The sequence below is a fragment of the Plasmodium falciparum genome, assembly GCF_000002765.6.
Source record: "Plasmodium falciparum 3D7 genome assembly, chromosome: 8".
Classification (NCBI taxonomy): domain Eukaryota; phylum Apicomplexa; class Aconoidasida; order Haemosporida; family Plasmodiidae; genus Plasmodium; species Plasmodium falciparum.
Genome location: NC_004329.3, coordinates 550,001 through 573,494, shown reverse-complemented (window position 1 = coordinate 573,494; position 23,494 = coordinate 550,001). Strand labels below are relative to the sequence as shown.

General features: G+C 18.1%; 6 protein-coding genes across 7 annotated transcripts in view; 2 read left to right on the top strand and 4 right to left on the bottom strand.

Annotated features, from left to right (window-relative positions):
- Window positions 1-346: 346 nt before the first annotated feature.
- PF3D7_0811300 (CCR4-associated factor 1) lies at window positions 347-5,671 on the bottom strand (the record flags this gene model as incomplete). Its single annotated transcript, XM_002808792.1, has 1 exon — window positions 347-5,671. One exon carries the CDS (start codon window positions 5,669-5,671, stop codon window positions 347-349), a length of 5,325 nt encoding a protein of 1,774 aa, XP_002808838.1.
- Window positions 5,672-9,218: 3,547 nt separating this feature from the next.
- PF3D7_0811200 (ER membrane protein complex subunit 1, putative) lies at window positions 9,219-12,751 on the bottom strand (the record flags this gene model as incomplete). Its single annotated transcript, XM_001349378.1, has 2 exons — window positions 9,219-12,346; window positions 12,478-12,751. 2 exons carry the CDS (start codon window positions 12,749-12,751, stop codon window positions 9,219-9,221), a joined length of 3,402 nt encoding a protein of 1,133 aa, XP_001349414.1.
- Window positions 12,752-13,988: 1,237 nt separating this feature from the next.
- PF3D7_0811100 (mitochondrial carrier protein, putative) lies at window positions 13,989-15,611 on the top strand (the record flags this gene model as incomplete). The annotated part of the gene is made up of 1 exon (XM_001349379.1): window positions 13,989-15,611. One exon carries the CDS (start codon window positions 13,989-13,991, stop codon window positions 15,609-15,611), a length of 1,623 nt encoding a protein of 540 aa, XP_001349415.1.
- A 678-nt stretch (window positions 15,612-16,289) lies between these two features.
- On the bottom strand, window positions 16,290-19,058 carry PF3D7_0811000 (cullin-1, putative; the record flags this gene model as incomplete). Its single annotated transcript, XM_001349380.2, has 2 exons — window positions 16,290-16,376; window positions 16,656-19,058. 2 exons carry the CDS (start codon window positions 19,056-19,058, stop codon window positions 16,290-16,292), a joined length of 2,490 nt encoding a protein of 829 aa, XP_001349416.2.
- A 2,008-nt stretch (window positions 19,059-21,066) lies between these two features.
- PF3D7_0810900.1 (conserved Plasmodium protein, unknown function) lies at window positions 21,067-22,296 on the top strand (the record flags this gene model as incomplete). Of its 2 annotated transcripts, none has more annotated exons than XM_001349381.1 (2): window positions 21,067-21,399; window positions 21,592-22,296. In XM_001349381.1, the coding sequence occupies 2 exons, from the start codon at window positions 21,067-21,069 to the stop codon at window positions 22,294-22,296; spliced, it is 1,038 nt and encodes a 345-aa protein (XP_001349417.1). The 2 variants fall into 2 exon arrangements, with proteins under 2 accessions (XP_001349417.1, XP_024329063.1); XM_024473160.1 differs by having other exon boundaries at window positions 21,596-21,628.
- A 582-nt stretch (window positions 22,297-22,878) lies between these two features.
- PF3D7_0810800 (hydroxymethyldihydropterin pyrophosphokinase-dihydropteroate synthase) overlaps window positions 22,879-23,494 on the bottom strand; it is a gene marked incomplete at both ends in the record, with an annotated part of 2,417 nt that continues 1,801 nt past the window's right edge. Inside the window, 2 exons of the mRNA XM_001349382.1 lie at window positions 22,879-22,994; window positions 23,115-23,494. The exon at window positions 23,115-23,494 is cut by the window's right edge and continues 1,489 nt beyond it. Of these exons, the coding sequence (XP_001349418.1) occupies window positions 22,879-22,994; window positions 23,115-23,494 (496 nt within the window). The remainder of the gene's footprint in view (window positions 22,995-23,114) is intronic.

Below are 23,494 nucleotides of genomic sequence, written 5' to 3'. Positions count from 1 at the left end.
TACATAAAAAAAAAAAAAAAAAAATTTTCTTAGAAAAATTGCATGAATATTATTTAAAAAAAAAAAAAAAAAAAAAAAAACAAATACGAATTTTCTTCATTTTATGCCAAATGGGTATAAAATTCATAAAAATATTGTGGGTCTATCATAACTGTCAATAGATATATTTTTTTTTTTTTTTGGGGGTATATGCAATTTTTTTTTCTTTTTTTATTTAAATAAATAAATAAATATAAATATATATATATATATATATATATACATATACATTATTATGTGTGAGTTCTTTTTTTTTTTTTTTTTTTTTTTTTTTTTTTTTTGTTCATTTTTTTGTATTTGCTCCTTTTTAGTTATCATAAAAATATTTATGGTCCTTAGTTTTGTACTCATAATTTGGATATCCAAAATTATTATCAACTGTTTCCAATACGGCTCCTGGGTATTTTTCTGTTGGTAGGTTTTTGTCTACAAAATTTTTTTCCTTAAAGTTTAGATTCGGTTCTTCCTTTTTTTCTTTATACATTGTACTACTATTATTAATATTATTATTATTCTCAGAACTTTGTTTAGTAACTATTTTATCTGTAGCAAAATGTTCAGGTATAAATGAACTGTAATAATGCTGGGTATTATTCATATTATTATCATTGGTATTAAAATAGTAACTGGTACTATTAATATTACTATAATTCATATTAATTTTGTTAAATGAATTTTCATTATTAAGATAAAAATTATTTAGGTTTAAATTTAAGTTATTTATTAAGCTTTGATTAAATACATTTAAATTTGCTTTGCTATTTTTTTTATTCATAAAATTATTATTTGCTGTATTATTTGTATTACTATTATTATTTATGTTCACATTTTCACTTACTACATTATAATTACTCATATTATTGCTAAATAAAGAATTGGATATATTATTATGTACTTTATTTATATTAATAATATTAAAATTATTAATTTGTTTATGTAACATATCATTATTACAACTGTTCACATTTTTTTTATTTGTTATCATATTGGTATTATTGTTGTTGAGTTCATTATTTCTTTCGGTATTATGAACATTTGGATTCATATAATTATTCAAATTTTTAATACCTAGTAAATTTTCATTACCCAATAATATATCAGCATTATTAGGATTATTCATTTTATTCATATCATGCATAATAATTCCTTCATTTTCTGTCATATTACTATTATTGGAGAAATTGTTTTTTAATATTAATTGATGAGAACTATTTTTTTCAAAACCTCTATATAATTTTATATTATCTGATTTGTAATAATTAGCATTATTATTATAGGGATTATTATATGATGTATTTTTATCCATAATCTCATTTGAATTGTCTTCATTTAACATATGGGATATATTTGATGCATGTAATTCTTTTTGATCTACTTCTTGTTGGTCCTCTTTTATAAAATTTATGTAGTTCTTATTACAATGATTTCTTTGATTAATTATATTATTAAAATTGTTTACATCTTCGACATTAGAATTCACAAGGTTACTATTATTTACAAAATTATTTTTATCATTATTTTTGTTTCTTGTATTCATGTTCCCATGTTGCTTGGAAAATTTTGAATGATTACCTTCAGTTTTCATATTATTATTTTTATCATCTTTATCCTGTTCATTATTGTTAGTTGTATGATTACTATTATCTTCATTGTCATTATTACTAACAATAGTATTATCATTATTACTAATTAGGGTACTATGATTATTATTATTATTGTTACTATTATTGTAATTATTATTGTTACTATTATTATTATTATTGTTATTATTGTTATTATTATTATTATTGTTGTTACTATTATTATTATTATTGTTACTATTATTATTATTATTATTATTATTATTATTGTTGTTACTATTATTATTGTTGTTACTATTATTATTGTTGCTATTATTATTGTTGCTATTATTATTATTGTTATTATTATTATTATTATTGTTATTATTATTATTATTATTGTTATTATTATTGTTGTTATTATTATTATTATTATTCATATTATTTTCCTTATAATCAGGTTCGTTTAAATTATCACCCGATGCTTTCTTGTTCGGGTCATTATTATTCTTACTTTTATTTTTGCTGTTCTTATTATTACCTTTATTTGAGTTTTTATTATTGCTTAGAACTTTTCCATTATTATTCCTATTGTTATTGCTACTGTTGTTATTGTTGTCATTTGCTTTGTAACCTATTTTATTATCTTCAGTATTAGCATCTTTATCTTTTCCTTCACTATATTTATTACTACTATTTGTATTATTTATTGGTCCATTAATCCAATTTCCATCAATAGAAGTATTACCTTTATTATGACTAGCTACATTAATTTTATTATCATTGTTTATAATGGTTGGATTTGTATGATTTATACCCTTACCTGAATTATTCCCATGATCATTAATATTATTACCACTATTCAAATTATTATTATTATTATTATTATCAAGGCTATTAGCACTTATATATGTTGTCGAATTCGTTACATTTATACCGTTTTGATTCAAATTCGAAGATACCTTTAGGTCAGTATTTAAAACAGTATTAGTGACTCCATTATTAATATTTGATATAGACATATTGATATTTTTCATATATGTTGTATTATTATTCTTTATCAAATCATTATTACTATTCATCATATTATTTAAATTGTTTACATTTGAAATAGATGAATTATTATTCAAATTTAACATCATATTTTTACTCATATTATTATTGTTATTTATTTTTTCATCTTTATATTTTTCATCTCTTTTGATATTCATATTTTGTACTAACATATTTAAGTTCTCCATACCAACGTGATCTCCCATATTATTTAATTCATTTTTATTTGTTGACAGGTCACTTATAAATGATTCATTTTTCATATTTCTCTTGATATTCAAATTGTTCGTGTCATTCATATTTGGATTATTCATAGGATGAACACTAGTAGTACTATTAATATTAAGATTATTATTGTTTATGTTTGAATTATTATTCGATATGGTATTTTTAAAATTAATATGATGCGACGTACTACTACTACTACTAATAATATTATTATTATTATTATTATTTATTTTTCCAAGAAGATTTTTATTATTTGCAAATGAATTTTTACTACTACCTAAATTATCTATACTTCTTTTATCTATATCACAATAATCTTCACCAGCCATTGACTTAACTTCATTTATACTTTGTGATAATGGATTCACATAATTAAGGTTTGATGAATATTTACCAAAATTGCTATATTTATTTTGAATTGAATAATAATTATTTGTACTCATATTATTATTTCCCCCGGGTGATATTGATGGATTGTTTCCATGGGCATAAGCCGTATTATAATTCACACTATTTAAAAATGAATTATTACTACTATTATTAGTGTTGATGCTATTATAATTGTAATTATTATAATTTATATTTGCGTTATATACATTATTATTTATCATATTTCCAATCAAAGGACCATTGTTTGTTGAATAAATATTTTTATTTAAACCTATCATATTTTCATCACAATTACTTATATTACTTATACTACCGCTCTTTAGATTATTTAATTCATTCATACTATTTATATTGTTCAAATTTATATTCGATGTGCTACCACCCAAACTTCTGATATCCCCATATAAATTATTCATGTTCAAATTAGTACTTAACCCACTGATATTCATACTGCTGTTCATTATACCCATACCATTCATATTCATATTTATAGCATTACCATTATTATTATGATTATTATTAATATTATTATTCGTATGCCCATTATTATTCATCCCTCCCAAAATTAAAGAACCATTTATAGTGTTATTTATACTATTGTTTAAGTTTGTGTTGTTTAAATTCAATAAGCCATTATTTGCATTCGACAAACTGGGACTCATTATACCATTATTTGCACTTAAAGTGGGTGATAAATTATTACCATTTGTTAGACCATTTATATTCATCATATTTTCGTTGGCAATATTATTTAAATCGCTATTCAAATTACCTGTTATATTTCTTGGAATATCATTATATATAGGTCCCATAATTTTTGATGTATCCAAGCTGTTTTTAATTCCACTACTAGGGTATGATGCCATATAACTTCTACTGGAACTACTTAAATTATTATTATTGTTGTGGTTGTTGATACCTATTGGATCGGTGCTTTTACTATTCATATATGAACTCGTATTTAATGATAATCTCACATTTTTATTAACTGTATTATTTAATAATTGTGGTGGGTGTGGAAGATGAGGTGGATGTGGTGGTGATGAAAGGGAAGAAGATGGAGAAGGTGGTGAGTTATTTACAAATTTATTAAGGACATAATTATTCACTGTATCACTACTATATATAGCATTTGTTATATAATTATTAGTACCGTGTATATTATTGATATTTGAAGAAATGTTATTATAGCTATTTTGATTGTTATCTGCATACATATGAAACATCACATCATTTTTATTATGTAATTTTGGAATCTCTTTGTTAAACCCAGTTGGATGATATTCTTTTGCATCAATATAATTACTCATTGGATTATTATTTGGTGCATTCATGAGCATATTATTATTATTGTGACTATGATGACTATTAATACTATTATTATTGTTATTATTGTTACTATTATTATTATTGTTACTACTGTTATTATTATTGTTATTATTATTGTTATTATTATTGTTATTATTGTTACTATTGTTACTATTGTTACTATTATTATTATATTTGTTATTATTATTATTATTGTTACTATTTTTTACATAATTGTGATTATTATAATTATTGTGATGGTTGTGATATCTATTATTATTATGATCATCTAATTTAGGGTTATAATTTTTAATTGTTGAACCTAATCCATATATAATACCTGAATATTTTTTATCATCAATTTTGTTATCAAAATACATTTCCATCAATTTAAAAAATGTTTTACAAGTTACTAATGAATCTGAACCCGCTTGGTGTTGTCTTCCTATTCTTTTAACACTTAAGATTTCACTAATTTTTTGCAGGGAGAAAGTTCTACTTAATTGTTTGATATTTAAATTTAATAATAAATATTTGATGTCATATAATGATGGAAAAAAATCGTTTAGTAATTCAAAAAATGCTGCTTCATTGTGAGGTAAAGCTGAACATGTCAATATTTTTAATAAATAAGCAAAATCATAACAACCATGAAATGATATCCATTTTACATCTTCATTCATAACTAAACCAGATGACATAATAACTTCTCCAAAGTGTAATAATTCTATACCTAATGATTGATGTTTTTCAAAATTTATTCCACTTAATTTTAAAAAATCTATAGAATTTTGTGCATACATATCACTATCTAAATCAAACTTAAAATTAAATTGCCATGTCGAAACATTCGGCATCTCACCTTTCCCATTGGAAAAGGTTACACCTAACTGAATAACTTTTAATAAATCTACATTACATTTTATGGTCTGATAATTATAATCTAAGACATTTCCCGTGGGCCGTGCTACTATACCTGGAAATTCTGTATCGATTGCAACATAAGGATGTTTTTCAACAATATCTCGTATTCTTTCAAACTCCTCTTCTAAATTATTTGCCCACACGTCAACTATTTTCGTTCTCTCATCCATGTATGATATGTTATTACTTTTTTATACATTTAATTTTACAAAGTGTTTTAGGACTTTTCTTCTTCCTCATTTGCATATTAAATATATATATGTATATATATATATATATATATTTTTTTTTTTTTTTTTATCTTACATATGATATATTTTCTTGCTCTTGCTTCTTATTGTTCTATTTATTATATAATGTACTTTTTCTTTTTCCTTAATTATTAATATATTTGTTATAGCTTGATTATTTGACTGTTTATTATATTTTCGTTTCGTGCTTCCTTTTTTTTTTTTTATTTTTTTTATTTTTTTTTTTTTTTTTGAATCTTATGATATATACTTTAATATAATTAAAATAAATAAATAAATATATATATATATATATATATATATATATATATTTATATTTATACAAAAAAAAAAAAAAAAAAAAATTAAATAATTATTATGTGACTTGTTAATTATTATATATATATATATATATTTTAAAAGAAACCAAATCACAATTGAATATTTAAAATATAATTTCCCTTTTTAAATTGAACATCTAAAACAACGATAAGTATTAAATGTTCTCAAAAATAAATAGGAAAAAGCAAATAAATACTCATCTGTAAATTTTCAAATTCTCTAAAAAATAGGGGGGAAAAAAAAAAAAAATATATATATATATATATATATATAATATAACAAGATATAATTTATTAAATGTATATATATTTGATAAAACTTAAAAATAAATATAGTTCATTTTTATACTATATTCTTTTATTAATTGAAATAGTTACACTTAATATAAATAAATATATAATGTACTAAACAAAAAAATATAAATATAAATATATATATATATATATATATATATATATATATATTATATATATATATAATATATTAACACAATAGCGCACACTTTTAATATTTTATATTATTTCAACACATGAAATTTTTTATAAATTTTTATTTTTCATACCTATAAATATCCTTTTGTATATGCAAAAATATAATATATATGTAAAAATTCTTATGACAAATATATGTATAATATTATATTCATAAAAAAAAAAAAAAAAAAAAACTTAACACAAAATATTTAAGTTTCTTTTTTTCTTTTTTACTTTTTTTTATGTTATTTTTTATATTTTCAAAAAAAACAATATTTTTTTTTTTTTTTCCTTTTTTGTGTTTTTTTTTATTGTTTTCTTAATTAATATTATTACCTGTAAAATTGAAAAAGAAAAAGAATTATATATATATATATATATATATATATATATATGTATATAATATATGAAGGCATGAATAAATTAATATTATATCCCCATATATAAATATATATATATATTAAATATATATATATATATATATATATATATATATACTTTGTGATAAATTTACTTTTTTTTTATATAATAGTGGTTATATAATAATACAAAAAAATATACACAAATAATATAAATATAATGGGTAATAAAAATATGTAATATATATTCAATTTTCATATATATAAAAACATTTTCGTATATGCTTTATTGTATACATATAATTTTTTTTTTCTTTTTTTCTTTTATTTTTACATATTCTTACTTCCATAAACATTTATACAAAAAATTATATATATATATATCTTTCATTAATAATTTCTATTTTTCTGAATTATTTACTGTTTTTGTTTTTTTTTTTTTGATTTTCATATGCAAGAAAATTAATATATTAATATATAAATATCATATATAATAAATATATAAACTTTAAAATATATAAATATATATATATAATATATATATAAATACAATCCTTTTTTTTTGTTTTTTTTTAAATTAAGATATTTTTTTGTTTTTTTTTAAATTAAGATATTTTTTTGTTTTTTTTTAAATTAAGATATTTTTTTGTTTTTTTTTTTTATATTTTTTACAATAAATATTTTTTTTTTTTTTTTTTTTTTTTGTTTTTTTAAGATTTTTTTATAATAATAAGATTTTTTTTTTATTATATATAAAAATTTAATAAAAAAAAAAAAATAAAATATTTTATCTTGTTGATATTATTATATATATAATTTATAATATGAAATAATATATATATATATATATATATATATATATATTATATATATATATATATATAATATATATAATATATATTATATTATTTTATTATGTATATATGAATATATATATTTTTTTTTTTTCCTATTTTGTATGCATATATCAAATGAGAAAATAAAAAAAAGTATATTTATTATTTTATAAGATACATGAATATTAAAAATAAAATATTATAAATATAATATTATTATAATTATGTATATATTATATTTATTGTATTATATATTGTATTTTATTATATTTATAATATATTATACATATGATATTATATATTTCATAATAGGAAGGCACATTATTTATTATTAAATTTATCATATATGCGTTAAATATATATACATATGTAATATGTATGTTTTTCTTTATTTTTAATTTTTTCTTTTTATATCTCAAAAAAAAAAAAAAAAATAAAATAAATAAATAACAAAATAAAAATAAATAAAAAAGAGCACATCTCTTATTTTCAATAATTTCTCCTTTAAAAAAAAAAAAAAAAAAAAAAAATTTTATTTTATTTATTAAAAAATAAAAATAACAATAATTCTATATAAAATTATATTTATAAAAAAACAACATATAAATTAATATATTTATAATATATATTCTTTTTTATATATGTTTTTTTTTGTTAAAATGCTTTTTATTATATATTTGTATGTTTCTTAAATATAAATAAATTATATATATTTATTATCTAAAAATTATCTATATTTAAAAATTTAGATAAAATATAATTCGAATTACTTATATTAATTCATTATGTATTTATACAATAATATAATAAAAAAAAAAAAATAAATAAAAAGAATTCATTTTCTTAATGTTAAAATTTTGTATTTTTATATACTATTGGGAATATAATATAATATAATAGTTAATAAATATATATTTTCAAGATATTTCTTTTATTAATAAAAGCATCTTTAACATACAAATAATATATTTTGTTGTAATATCATCTTAACGAATTTAAAATTATAAGAATTTTCTCTCTAAAAAGTTAAGTTAAATATAAAATTATGATTTTTTTTCCCTTTTGTATCTTTATTTTGGTTCGTGAGACTTAATAAAGGTTACCTTATTATTATATTTATTTTTTTTTTTTTTTTTTCCCCACATCTTTTATAAAAGAATAACGAAAAACCTTTTTTTTTAAATAAAAAAAATAAATAAAAAAATAAAGTTTTAAATGAAATGCTTATTTGTTATTTTATATTTTTAGCACATAAAATGAACAAAAAATTAAAAAGGAATACGATGAAAAAAATAAAAAAAAAGAAAATAATATATATAAAAATAAATGAATAAATAAATATATAATATAAATATGTTGAAATGCTATAAGGAAGCATATTTATAAATATATATATATATGTAACATATTGTACATATATGTATGTATGTATGTATGTATCTTCATTTTACATATATAATTTGAAGAATGCTTAGGTTTATTCCCATTTGGCATACAACTTCTTGTTTATTCTCTTATTATATGAAATATATGTACCAATAAATACAAGAAAAATTAAGAACAATAATAATAACAAGCTAAATTTTTCAATAGTATCAAATGATCCGTTGGGTTGATAAGAAGTAAAATATAAATTATTACCCCACGAAAATATGAGAGTAGTTGATTCTAATAGACTTTCGTTTGATATGAATCCTCTTGAATTATATAATATATCTGTATGTGTTATGAATGTATTTAAATTCTTATATATATTTGTATTTTTATCATTACTAAAAGGTAAATATGCTATTTTATTAGTATCTAATAATAGTAATAAATGTTTATTCGTTATTCCTCTTTTTGTTTCTGTAAAATTAAATGATTTAACATTATGATCTATAATATAATTCGTTTCATTAATTACAATATTTTCTTCATCAAATAAATTAACTACTTTTTGTTTTTTTGATGTGATTAGATTAAAGAAACCAGGATCTGGTTTATCTAATAAGATTTCAATAATATGAAAAACATTTTTATGTATATTTTTATGATAATAATTTAATATAATTTTATTTTCATTTATTATTAAATGGAAAGGTGGATTTACATACTTATCTAAAATTCGTGAGAATAATAATTTACCACTAATACCATCAATTATGTATAATGTATATATTTTATTTGTTTTGTTTTTTGAACTAGTAATATAAGATACTATATTATCATTAATATATTTATAACAAATAGATGCGTCCTTATTTATTTTGATTGGAAAAAATATATCTTTTTTTGTTATTGACTTAGAAAACAATTCTACATTTTCATTATTTAAATTTATTGAATATGTTTTTATTAAATCGATATTTTCTCTTTTTTTCCTATCAGAAATAATTAATCGATAACCTTGTATAAAATTATCTGTTTTATTAATTTGATAAAAATAAAGTTCTTCATCATTAATATTTAAATCAGGTGAATTGTTTAACATATGTATTACTTTTGTATTTAATGATTCGTCAAGGGTTATTAAAGAAAACGTATTCTTAAGAATAAAATAATTTTTAATATAAAAGGAATCTACTTTCTTTTCGTATATAATATCTCCATTTAATACATCAAAAATTAATATATGTGAATCTTTTTTATTACTAGGATTATTATTATTTTTTAAAATTGTAATTACGGTATCTTTAGAAAACCCTTTAAACAAATCAATTACACTATTATCATTTAATATAATATTTGTATTATTATCTGTATTATTTATATTTGAAGAAGAATTTTTTTCCCCTTTCATTTTATTATTATTATTATTATTATTATTATTATTAAAAATATTGTAATTATAAAATATTAACTTTTTTGCATTATCTATCTCAGACCAATTGTTTTCATTTGTAATTATAGGAAAACGATACATAGATTTATTATCAAATAAGTTATCATTTTTTAAATAAACATTTGTGTCAATTTTATATAATATTAATCCTGTATACAAATGAATAGCATATATGAAATTATTATATGTAGATACAAGTATAATAGAACTACCCGCATATTTACTACTTAAATCTGATGCGTACTTATCAAAAGAATTCTTTACTAAAGAATTCATAAATTCAAAATTGCTTTTATCATTCATATGTTGTTGATTTGAAAGCTTTGTATATTTATCTTTTTCATTATTTAATTTCTTTTTATTAATTATAAATGAATCACTTTTATCTTTTTTGAGTGTGCATATACTTAACAAATTCATTTTATCTTCCTTTGATAAATGAAAGAAAAAGAATGGTAATAATGAATTGTCTTGTTTTTTTTTTTTTAATTCTTGTACATATGGACTACTAAATAAATTTAATTTATCTTTAATATAGCCTTCTATTTCTTTAGCTATATGAAATTGAGGTGTATAAAAACCTGTTGTGGTATTATTAGGTTTTTTTAAATGTTGGAAATTATAAAAATATAATTGTTCAATATAAATTAATGATTCTTCTCTAGTAAAATAAACATTATTATTTTTATATGCAGTTAATGTTAAATCATTATATATACTAAAAAAATAATTCACATTTTCTTCTTTATTATATATACCAATTAAAAGTTCGGGATTATAATATATATTATTACTTTTTTTTAATTCTTGTAATAATATATTTTTTTTATCATTATTAATTTTTTTAATTAATATATTTTTATTAGTATCTTCACCAATAATCATAACCTTCTCGTTTTCTTTATTTAGATAGTATCCAATGACTTGATTTTTCTGATTTTTTTTTTCTACGAAATTCATTTTTTTATTATCATAATTATAAATTAATACATTGTCTTCTTTGCTTATGCATATATATTTTCCAACATGACAATTTTCTAGATAATCATTTGTAATAAAATTTTTATTAATATTATTTGCCTTTGATATTTTTGACTTATCCATTTTGTCTTTAATAGATATATAATTATAATAATATTCATTTTCATCATTTAATAATTCAATCCAATATAGGTAATCATAATTATATATAATAACTACATTATTATTATATATACTACTATTATAATAATTATAATTATTATTATTATTATTATTATTATTATTATTAGTAGTAGTAGTAGTGTTGTTTGTTAAATGTAATTGATTTATTTTTTTAATTTTGTTCAATTTTTTTGTCAAAATGTTGAGAGATCCTATATAAGAATTCTTATTTACATCTACATAAAATAGGTTTATTATTTTATCATCCTTCACATTTATTATTTTTATATATATTAGATCCAATTTTAATTCTTTAAAACTAATAGATATTACTGAATTATCATTTATATTACCAATATCAATTTTATCTTTTAAAAGAATATATATGTTCTGTCCTTTTATTATAAAGTCGTTAATAATTTCCTTGTTATTATATTCAAACGAACTTAACAAATAAAAATTGTTAATATCATATACATTTATATAATTATACATATCCTCTTCTTCTACAATATTATCTTCACTTAAGTCACTCCCATAATTATTTTTGTAAATTAATGCAGCAGCATATTTATCGTCTCCATAAAGTTTTTTAACACTCTCATATTCTCTATGATATTTAGCAAGTTCCAATTTGCCTAATAATTCAAAAATAAAATGAAATTAAACAAATAAAAAGATTAAGCAAATATATTATATATATATATAAATATATGTATATATTTAATTATTTGTTTAAATATATTGTATGATTTATACTTTTACATACCTGTTTTATAATTTAATAATCCTACAACGCCATCATAACTCGAAAGAAGAATTAAATTATCTAATTTATTTGGTATAGGTATAATATTATTCACGTGACCTATTAAATAAGTATTATTTGAATAAGATGCATAGTTTCCATAACATATCTTTATAAAAGATAATATACCATATATAAAAGCATGAAACAACAATTTGTAATTATACATTTTCTTCGTTTTTTTTTTTTTTTTTTTGTTTTTTTTTTTATTTTTTCTTTTATCAATAATGTTCATGCAATATTAGTTGGCTTTAACGTTTCATGTTCATAAAAAGAAAAAATAACATTATAAAATAAGAACATGAAATATTTTATAACAAAAATGGATATTAAATAAATAAATAAATATAAATATATATAAATATATTAGAAAGATATCAAATATTTAATAAATAACATAAACATATATATACATAACATAATATTTTACTTTTTAATTAAATAAAATGATATAACATATATAAATAAAAATATAACTTTATTATATCATATTCTTTTTAATATATGAATTAATAATACTTCATATATAATATATACTTATGTATATATATATATATATATATATAATATATAATTTTATATTTAAAATATATAAACCTGTAAGATATTCAAAATATTATAAAAAATAAATATATATATATATATATATATATATTTCTTTTAGATTTTCTATATATAAATCTGTAGCTCAATCTTAAGAATATTGCAAAAAAAAAAAATAATAAAATAAATAAAAATATGAGGTCACACAAATATAATACTAAGCATATTTTGGGTTTGAATATATATATATATATATATATATATATATATATATATATATGTGCACAATGAATCCGTAAGAAAAGGAGAAAAAATATAAAAAAGAAAATAATAATAATTAAAATAAAAGAATAATGTGAAATATATAAAAATTTCTTTTTACAAAAATTATATTCTTTTTGTGAACCATTTCGTAATTTATTATCATCTTAAGATATTTATATGTATTAAAATATCTTGTATAATGTTTTAATTTATAAATTATATCATATTTGAAATATATTTTATTTTATTTTATTATTATTATTTAATTTTTTTTTTTTTTTATGTGAAGAGAATTATCAGGAATGATGTACTGAAATAAAAAAAAAATATGTCATATATTTCCATTTTCATTTTTTTTGATTAATTTTTATTAATATGCTTTTAAAATAAAATATTGGACTTTTCCTACCTTTTGTTGCTTTTTTTTTTTTTTTTTTTATCTTTTAAGATATTTATGTATATTTTTAGAATAAATTAATTACACACGGAATTATATATATATATATATATATATTTATTTATTTATTTATTTATTTATTTATTTATTCATCTATCTTTAAATGTACAATTAATATGAATTCCATAAAATATACTTATACAAATATATGTATATATGTATAGTTTAATTTTTTTTTTAAAATGAAAGTGTAAATGAACAATATAATATGGACATAAAAAATGAAGGTTATAATATTGTAAATAATTTAATGAATTATTTGAAGATAGGTCAAAAAAATGATGAGAATAAATGTCCAAATTATAATATTGAAGAAAATGGTGATGCAAAAATTGTAAAGACAAGAACATTAAATTTTATAATATCTTCGGCTGTTGTTTTATGTGTATTACATCCACTGGACACAATAAGGACACGTAAACAAATATATCGAGTTTATAAAAATTCATATCCATATTATTATAATAACAAATATAGTTTATTGTATATACTGAAAAAAGAAAAATTCGAAAGCATATATCGTGGATTGCTAGCAAGTTTAATTACTACCGGAGTATCTCAAGGTACCTTTCGATTTATTTATGACACCTTAAATTATTATATAATTCAAAATTTTAATAATAATAATAATATTAATGATAACAATAAAATAACGAATGAAATAAATAATATAGGAAATGAAAAATATATTATATACAATAATATTAATCAAAATAATAATAATAATAATAATAATAAAAATGAAAATAATATAAATATGAATTATTATATTCTAACCAGTAGTATAAGCTCAATTATAAGTGTTCTTTTCCTTCATCCCATATGGCTTATTAAAACCAAGATAGAATGTACAATAAATTTAAATTATAAATTTATAAATTATAAAAGTAGAATATTAAGTAAACATTATAAAATCTTTTCTCCAAGAAATAAAATATTTAATTATAAAATGATATATAATATAATATCCCTATTTATTATAAATCCAAAAAATAAAATACATGGTAACTATAAAAAAGTAAGATATATTAATAATAATTTGATGAAGACATATAAAAATAATTTTATATATAACAAACATATTAAATCAGTTTATAAATATAATCATCTTTCTTACATAAAAACGAATCATATGTGTTCAAATAAAACTTTACAAAAAAAAATGATACATAATTATACATTATATAAATATTATGCATTGTCTAATTTTGAAAGAAAACATTTAACAAAGAAATGTTTATCAACATTTCGAAAAAAATTTCGTAATAAACATATTTTATATTCAAAAAGACCTTTATCAGGAAATGAAATATTACATATATTCAAAAGAGAAGAAAATAAAAATAATGTAAGTGCTGTTTATAAATATAAGAATTATTTTCATTTTGTTTATAGTATATATAAAAAAGAAAAGCTGTTTTCTTTTTATAAAGGATTTTTAGCATCTTTATTATTAACACCACATGTAGCATTACAATTTTATACATATGAATATTTGACACATTTTTTTAGTTCACAATATATAAATAATATCTTACAAAATAAAAATATACATTTTTCATCAGATGTCTTAAATAAATTCTTACCTTTTCTATATGGAGCCTTATCCAAATATATTGCAATCATTTTTACGTATCCATTATATACCATTAAAATGAGACAACAAGTTCAAATGAAAAATTATGGTTTTTATAAAGTGTTACTTAATATCTTTAAATGTGAAGGTATCCGATCATATTATACTGGTATTAATATGCACTTATTAAGAAATTGTTTACAAAATGGTATACTCTTTTTTATATTTGAATATTTGAATAATGCAAAAATTTGACGTATTATATATATATATATATATATAATAAATATTTTTATATTTTAACAAACATCTCATATTTATTAAATTGTTTATATATTTATATTTTTTTGTTTCAATTTATAATTATTATATATAAATAAATAAATATATATATATATATAAATTTTTTTTTTTTTTTTTTTTCGTTTTTACCTTCAAAACATATATTTTTAAAAGGATATAGTTATAATATAATAATAATAATATATATATATTTTATTTTACTTTTGGTTAATGTTTAAAACATATTATGTACATCCATAAATACAAAAAGGAAATTATCATATGACTACAATGTTTCATATTTGATAGTACATTATGTAGTATTAAACTGTATATTAAAATATATATATATATATATATATATATATATATATATATATATGTGTATATCCTTTTAAACATATAAAAATAAAAAAATATGTACATATTGATAACCTTTTTCAATACTTATAGGACACAAAATAAAAAACAAAAAACTAAATAAATAAAATATTTAAAAAATTAAAGACTCCTTTGCGTCTTATTTGTTCATACTTTCCTTGTGCTCAATTTAGACGGTATTAACATAAAATAAATTAACAAAAGGATACACATATGTTATTAATTTTGTATTTCCTTACATATTTATAAAATTATTTTTTTAAAATATTATCATGGTATGTAGACATAAATTTGGCTATTCTCTTCCTTTTGAATATATTCCCTCTCAACCAGCAGATCGATTTTTTTTTCAATAACCTGAAAAGTGAGGAATGCGAAAAAAATTAAATAGTATATATATAAATGAATAAATAAATAAATAAATAAATAAATAAATAAATATATATATATATATATATATATAATAAATCTAAGGAAGATTAACAATAAAGTGTTATTATTTTATGATTTTGTTATTTATTATTTTATTATTTTTTGTTTTATTATTTTTTGTTTTATTATTTTATGATTTTGTTATTTTTTGTTTTATTTTTTTTTATTTTTTTTTTTTTATTTTTTTTATTTTTATATATTTACTTGGTTTGTCGGAGAAAAGCTAGATAACGATTTTTTGACATAATCAAATATTTGGTCATAGAAAAGTTTCTTGTGCATTTTCATTACCCTAACAATAGCAGCTTCAATTGCCATAGTTCGGTCTTCTTTTGTCTTTTCATGTTCTTTTGATAACAGTGCAGTAGTTTTTTTTATGTATACATTTTTGTTTGGGTAGGAGAAATTATTGTTTATATAAAAATTAGAATTAGTCCAATCTGGAATTTGATCATTTGAAGTAATCAATTTAAAATGATAAAAGGATGTATACATATGGTCAGTAAATGATTTAAGATCTATTTGTAATTCATTTTTAACAATATCATAATTAATATATTTATATTTATTGAATAATAATAATATTTGTGCATTAACAACATTACAATATAAATTATAAAGAATATTATTAAATTCATAATGTAGAATAACTTCACTTAATTCATATATCCATTCTAGTTTCCTATTTTTATTTTCTGATTTATAATATTCTTCAAATACTTGAATATATTTATTAAATGGTTCATTTAATTGTATGTGTATTTTTTCTAATGTAGGCCAGTAACCCTTATTTAATATTTTGACGGAAAAAAAATCTTTAACATTATGATAATTAGAAAAATGATCATTATATATACTATTATTATTATTATTATTTACAATTTCATTGTTATTGAATACATTTTTCATATGGTCATAAAATTTATTATTCATATTTGTATTATTTATTAGATCTTGTATCATACCTCCTAATTTGGATGTATACTGTGAACCACATAAATAATATAATTGTTCAATAAATTTCTTTTCAATATGTAATGAAATATAAATATTATTAATTAATCTATTAGCCAAATATACTCTATAATATTCAAAGAATGTTTCTTTATTACTAGTATAATTAAAAATTTCTACAATTTCTGACATTTTTTTCATCAAGAATTTTGTTTGTTCATCATTTTTTTCTTCTTTATTCATATGTATTTTTTGTTTTTCATCAACGCTGTTTTCATTATTAAGATCTCGTTTTAATATATTATCAGTATATATTACTAACAATTTAACAGTACTAAAATATTCATCTTCATGTTCTACAAAACTTTCGAAATAATCTTTTAAGCATTCGTTGAAATTTGGATCGATATTTTTATTGGATATATTAAAAAAGGATAGTTTGAAAATATTATCATAATGGTTATGTAATTTAATTAGTTGTTCAATATAATCACATAATATAATATCATCATTCTGTTCTGTATTCATGATATTGTTATTATTGCTGTTGTCGTTATTATTATTATCGTCGTTGCTTATGTCTATATAATTATCGTTATCCTCCATAGTATTATCATCAACATTTTGCATATTATTTACATTTTTTGACATGTGCATTTTTCTGGATAGTTGCACATATTTGTCTTTTAATTCGTTTCCCTCCATTTTGATATATTCTCCTATAATTTTTTTTAATCCTGTAAGAGCTTCTGGAAAATAGGAAAATAATATATATGTTCTTCTTAATGAACTCAGATTATTATTTTTTAATAAATGAAATATATTATTTTTATTATCTATGAGTGTATTTAATTTTTCATATATTAATATTTTAACAATAATATTAGTAACTTTTTCACATGTATCATCATTTAAATTTAAAGATTTATTTTTTTCATATTCTTTTTCAATAGCATTTTCAATAGATATAATATAATCATCAAAAGGGTAATCATTTATCCATTCTTCTGCTTTTTTTTTATAAAAATTATTTACATTTTCAACGATTTTCTTTTCTATATCATGTTCATACATTTTTTCATTACTTTCGTTATCTAATTCTTTATATAATTCTACAATATTACAAAATAATTCTTTCTGATCGATTTCTTCTTGTAATCTTAAATTATTATAAATTTCATAAATAATATTTTTTATATCTTCTCTTAATTCATTAAATAATGTTATTTTGAAAATATTTTTTGTATAAGCACTAAGACATAAAGAACTATTATATTCTACATAATAACGATCTAAATATCTTAAAAATTTATTCATCCATTTCGTATAAAAAGAATATTTAAACCAAGCATCAATTAATATTTTCGTTTTATTTAATTCATCACTATTTTTTAATAATGGTTTTATTTTATCTATAGTATACATGGATAAACTCTCTCCATACTTTCTATAAACTTCTTTAGAATAACAAAAGGGATTTTTCTTAGCACACATATTATATACTACTGTATACAGTCTTGTATATTCTGTAGCACTAAATAAGTTCTTGTTTTTCTCAATATGTTCATTCTCTAAATATTTCTCAATTTTCTCAATAGCCTCTTCCCTTATTATCTTCCATCCACTTTCAAAGTTTATATTTACAATGTCCATTGTGCATCACCCTTTCATGTAAAATTAGGATGAAAAGCGAAAGATAACTTTTTTTTTTAAATTATATGTATATTTATAAATAAATAAATAAATAAATATATATATATATATATGTTTGTGTACTTATGATATCATATAAATATTAAAATATATTAAAATAAATTAAGGACGAACAATTTGAAATTATTTATCCCTTAAAGTTATAAAAAATATTACGGAATATTTTTAATTATCACAATGAATTATTATAAAAACTTAAGGATCATTATTGTGTATACGTTTAAAATACAATTTGTAATTATCAGGTTTTTTTTTTTTTTTTTTTTTTTTTTTTTTTTTATTAGTTCCAATTGTTCGATATATGCACACAGTTTTGTTATTTTTCCAAAAACGAAAAAATATTTATATATATATATATATATATATATATATATATATTATACAACAAGAAAGGGTAATATTATTCATACATATTTCTTTACCCACGAAAAGTTTAAAATATTTTTAAAAATGTGTTCATATATTATATATATATATATATATATTTTATTTTTGAAAGTGTTAATAGGTTATTATATGAAATGGCTTTTTTTATATATATTACCTAAATGAAGACATACAAAAGGAAAATAAAAATTAAGAAATACAATCTTTTCCTTTCTTTCTTTTCTTTTCTTTTAATTTCTTATTTTTTTTTTTTTTTTTTTTTTTTCTCTGAATGAATTTTTAAAATATAACAGTTTATATATAAGATAAAATATACCAAAAAAAATTAAAATAATTGGATGTTAATGAATAGTAATTTATATTTTTTATATAATAATGTTATTATAGGTCATTTCGTTTCTGAAAAATATATATAAAAGGACAATAAAAATAATATAAAATAAAACATTATATTAAAATATATATCTTCCAATATTTTCAATCTTACTGGTGCACCAGTTGGAATTCAATTATGTCCATATATTTAATCGTATTTCAATATAATTTTTAATGTAAATTTTTGATTACTTATTTCTTCCAGTAGTTATTTGTCATATGAGTTTTTTTTTTTTTTTCCTACCAAAACGTATTTTATACTAATATGAAATATATATATATATATATATATATATTATTTCCTTGAATTTCTATATGTTTACAATATTGAAAATGTTTTCTTATGGTATGCTACATGTGTACATTTTTATTTTTCAATTTAGAATATATATAAAAACATAAATGAACATTTAAGGTAGAAATATTTGAAAAATCATATGAATGAGTCTAAATATTATGATGGTAAAATATATTTTCATATACTTATAATTTAATAAAAAAAAAATAATACATATATATATATATATATATATATATATATATTTGTATTTTATTATATGTATTCATTTAATATATTTTTATTCTATTATTTTATTTAATTTTTTTAAAGTATAAAGAATATATGTTTACATATACGTGCACATGAATGTATACATTCTAATAATTGCACACTGGTTATTAAAAGGATAAATTTGATTTTTATAGGTATATATTTTTCTTTTTTTGGAAAATAATGTTGTTATTTAAATTTATGTCAAATGATATATATATATATATATATATATATTTATTTATTTATTTATTTATTTTTTTTTTTTTTTGTATAACAACTATAAATTTTATATAGAAATATAACACTTTTCCATATTTACATGTATATATATATATATATATATATATATATATATATATATATATGTATATATATACAAAAGTGAACAAATAAAAAGAAAAAATTATTGTGTTTATTATTAGTTGATTAAATGATGTTCGTGTATATAATATTTTATTATATACTTAATATATGATACATATTATGTATATATTTATATTTATTCATTTAATAATTGTAGTCATAATTATATAATAAAAAAAAAAAAAAAAAAAAATGCAATATTGTAAGTTCATTTTTTTTACACAGGTTAGTTTTTTTTTTTTAATTTAATTTGTGGAAAACGACAAAAAAATGTCAGAAACTTCAGCTTGTCCACTAAACGATTTTTTTGATATAGATGAAGAAAATAATTTAGATGAAATAAAAAAAGAAGAAAAAGACGTATTTAGTGGAAACTTTTTATCTTATATATATAATCAATTTGAATTTTGTTGTATAAATTTTTTTGATGAATTAAAGAAAAAGGATAAAAGAAAAAATATAACATTAAAAAAAAATTATTCAGATGGTTATAGTAAAAATGATAATGGTCAATGTTATTATAATGTGTTCGATAAAATTCTTAAAAAAGATGTAGATACTATTAAGGAGGTTTCCCTTCACTCCATCTATTTTAACCCCCACGTAAAACCAAATAAATCAAATTATAAATAAATAAATAAATATATATATATATATATATATATATATATATATGTATGTATTATGTCTGTTATTACACATTTATAACTTTATTTTTTATTTTATTTATTATTTATTTGTTATTTATTTATTTATTTTTTTTTTTTTTTTTTTTTCCAACCCACTTTTTTGAAGGCAGACTGGTGTGAATGCGCACACGAATTTAACCTAGAACTAAACCATGAGGAAGCCGAATTTTGTATTTTCAACTTCTTCTTAAAAATGTACAGATATGAAGAAAGAAATAAAGATTTACTACTTTCCATACTTTTGGAATGTTTATATTCTAAGAAAGATATGAAAAAAGCATTTCATATACAAAAAGAAAATTTAAAATTTTTAAAAGAAATAAAAAATATAGAGACAAGTAATTTTAAAGAATCTTTAAATGAATTAATTAATATTATTGAGAATACAAATTTTATACAATTTAATGCGAATGAAAAAAAAGATATGCAAAAATATTATTTCAAATTATATATCATAATAAAAATTAAATATCCATATGGTATATATATATTTAATTGTGATGATGTATATGATATAGTTGTAATCGATTGTAATACATTTATGCAAAATAAACCAAAAATAATGAGTTTTCTTTCTCTTCGAAAATTTATTTCATTTCTTAATAATATATATTCAATTAATATTAATGAGGAAAATATATATGATTCCTTTCCTATAATTGTCTATGAATCAAAAGAATGTTATCATTTATCTCATAGTCATTTACCTCTTAATTTGACTGCATGTACACCGAAGGAAAAAAAAAAGAATTCCGTAAAAAATCATTTGAACCAGTCAGGAAATGAAAATGAAAATGAAAATAAGGACTGATCATATTACCAAGAAAATGGATAAGAAAATATAAAAATCGGTGTTATCCAATATATATATATATATATATATATATAAACATTTATGTATTAATTCATTTATTTATTTCATATATACATTCAATAAACGTCGTACACTTTCCTTTTTATGAATATATTTTTGGTACATTTTATTTTAACACTTAATAATTTTTAAGTTTAAAAAAAAGAAATTATGAAAGAAGAAAAAAAAAACTTTTAAATAAATAAATATATATTATATTATGTTATAATTACAAAAATATTTATTGAAATAAATTGTAAGTTATTATAATACTTACGGACAAAAAATGTATGTTTCTTTATATATATGTGTATAAAGAAATGTATTTTTATTTCGTAATAGTCCACTTTTGATAATTTTATAAAATCACTAAACCATTAGAGTACTTGACATATAATGAGCATGTAAAATAGGAAAAAGAACAACAAATATATATATATAAATAAATAAATAAATATATATATATATATATATATATATATATATATATATATATATATATATATGTTTAATCACATGTTTGCACTTTCCTTTTGTAAATTACACTTGGTCTATTTTTGTTAAAACATCCAAAACCGATTTTGTTTCTAAAACGTCATGAACTCTTATTAGATCTACCTTTTTATAATAGCTGTAGGAAGCAATTGCTAATCCACCTGAAAAGAAATACATAAATACATATACATGAATATATATTATTTATATTTTATATGTAACATATATAGAATTGTTACTTTTGTATACTCATTTGAATTTTTTTTTTTTTTTAAACACACCACATATATTTTTTTGATATAAAAGTTGATCCTTGTCTTTCCTCATGTAATTCATCTGAAACATCCAATTGTGTGATTTGTCCACAATATTTTTATTTTCATTTTGTTGTTCATCATGTAATTTTTGTTGTGTATTTATTACAACATTTTGATCATTCATGCAATGGGCAATAAATCTTTTTCTTGAATATCCAATAAAAAGTGGATACTCATCATATACATGTATATTTTGTAAGAGTTTAATAGATTGATCATGTTTCTTCGCAAATCCTAATCCAATATCAAATAGTATCCTATAACGAGGTATTCCATTTAATACAAGAAAATTTAATCTTTGTTCTAAATAATTTTTTATATCATAAACTAGATTATCATAATTT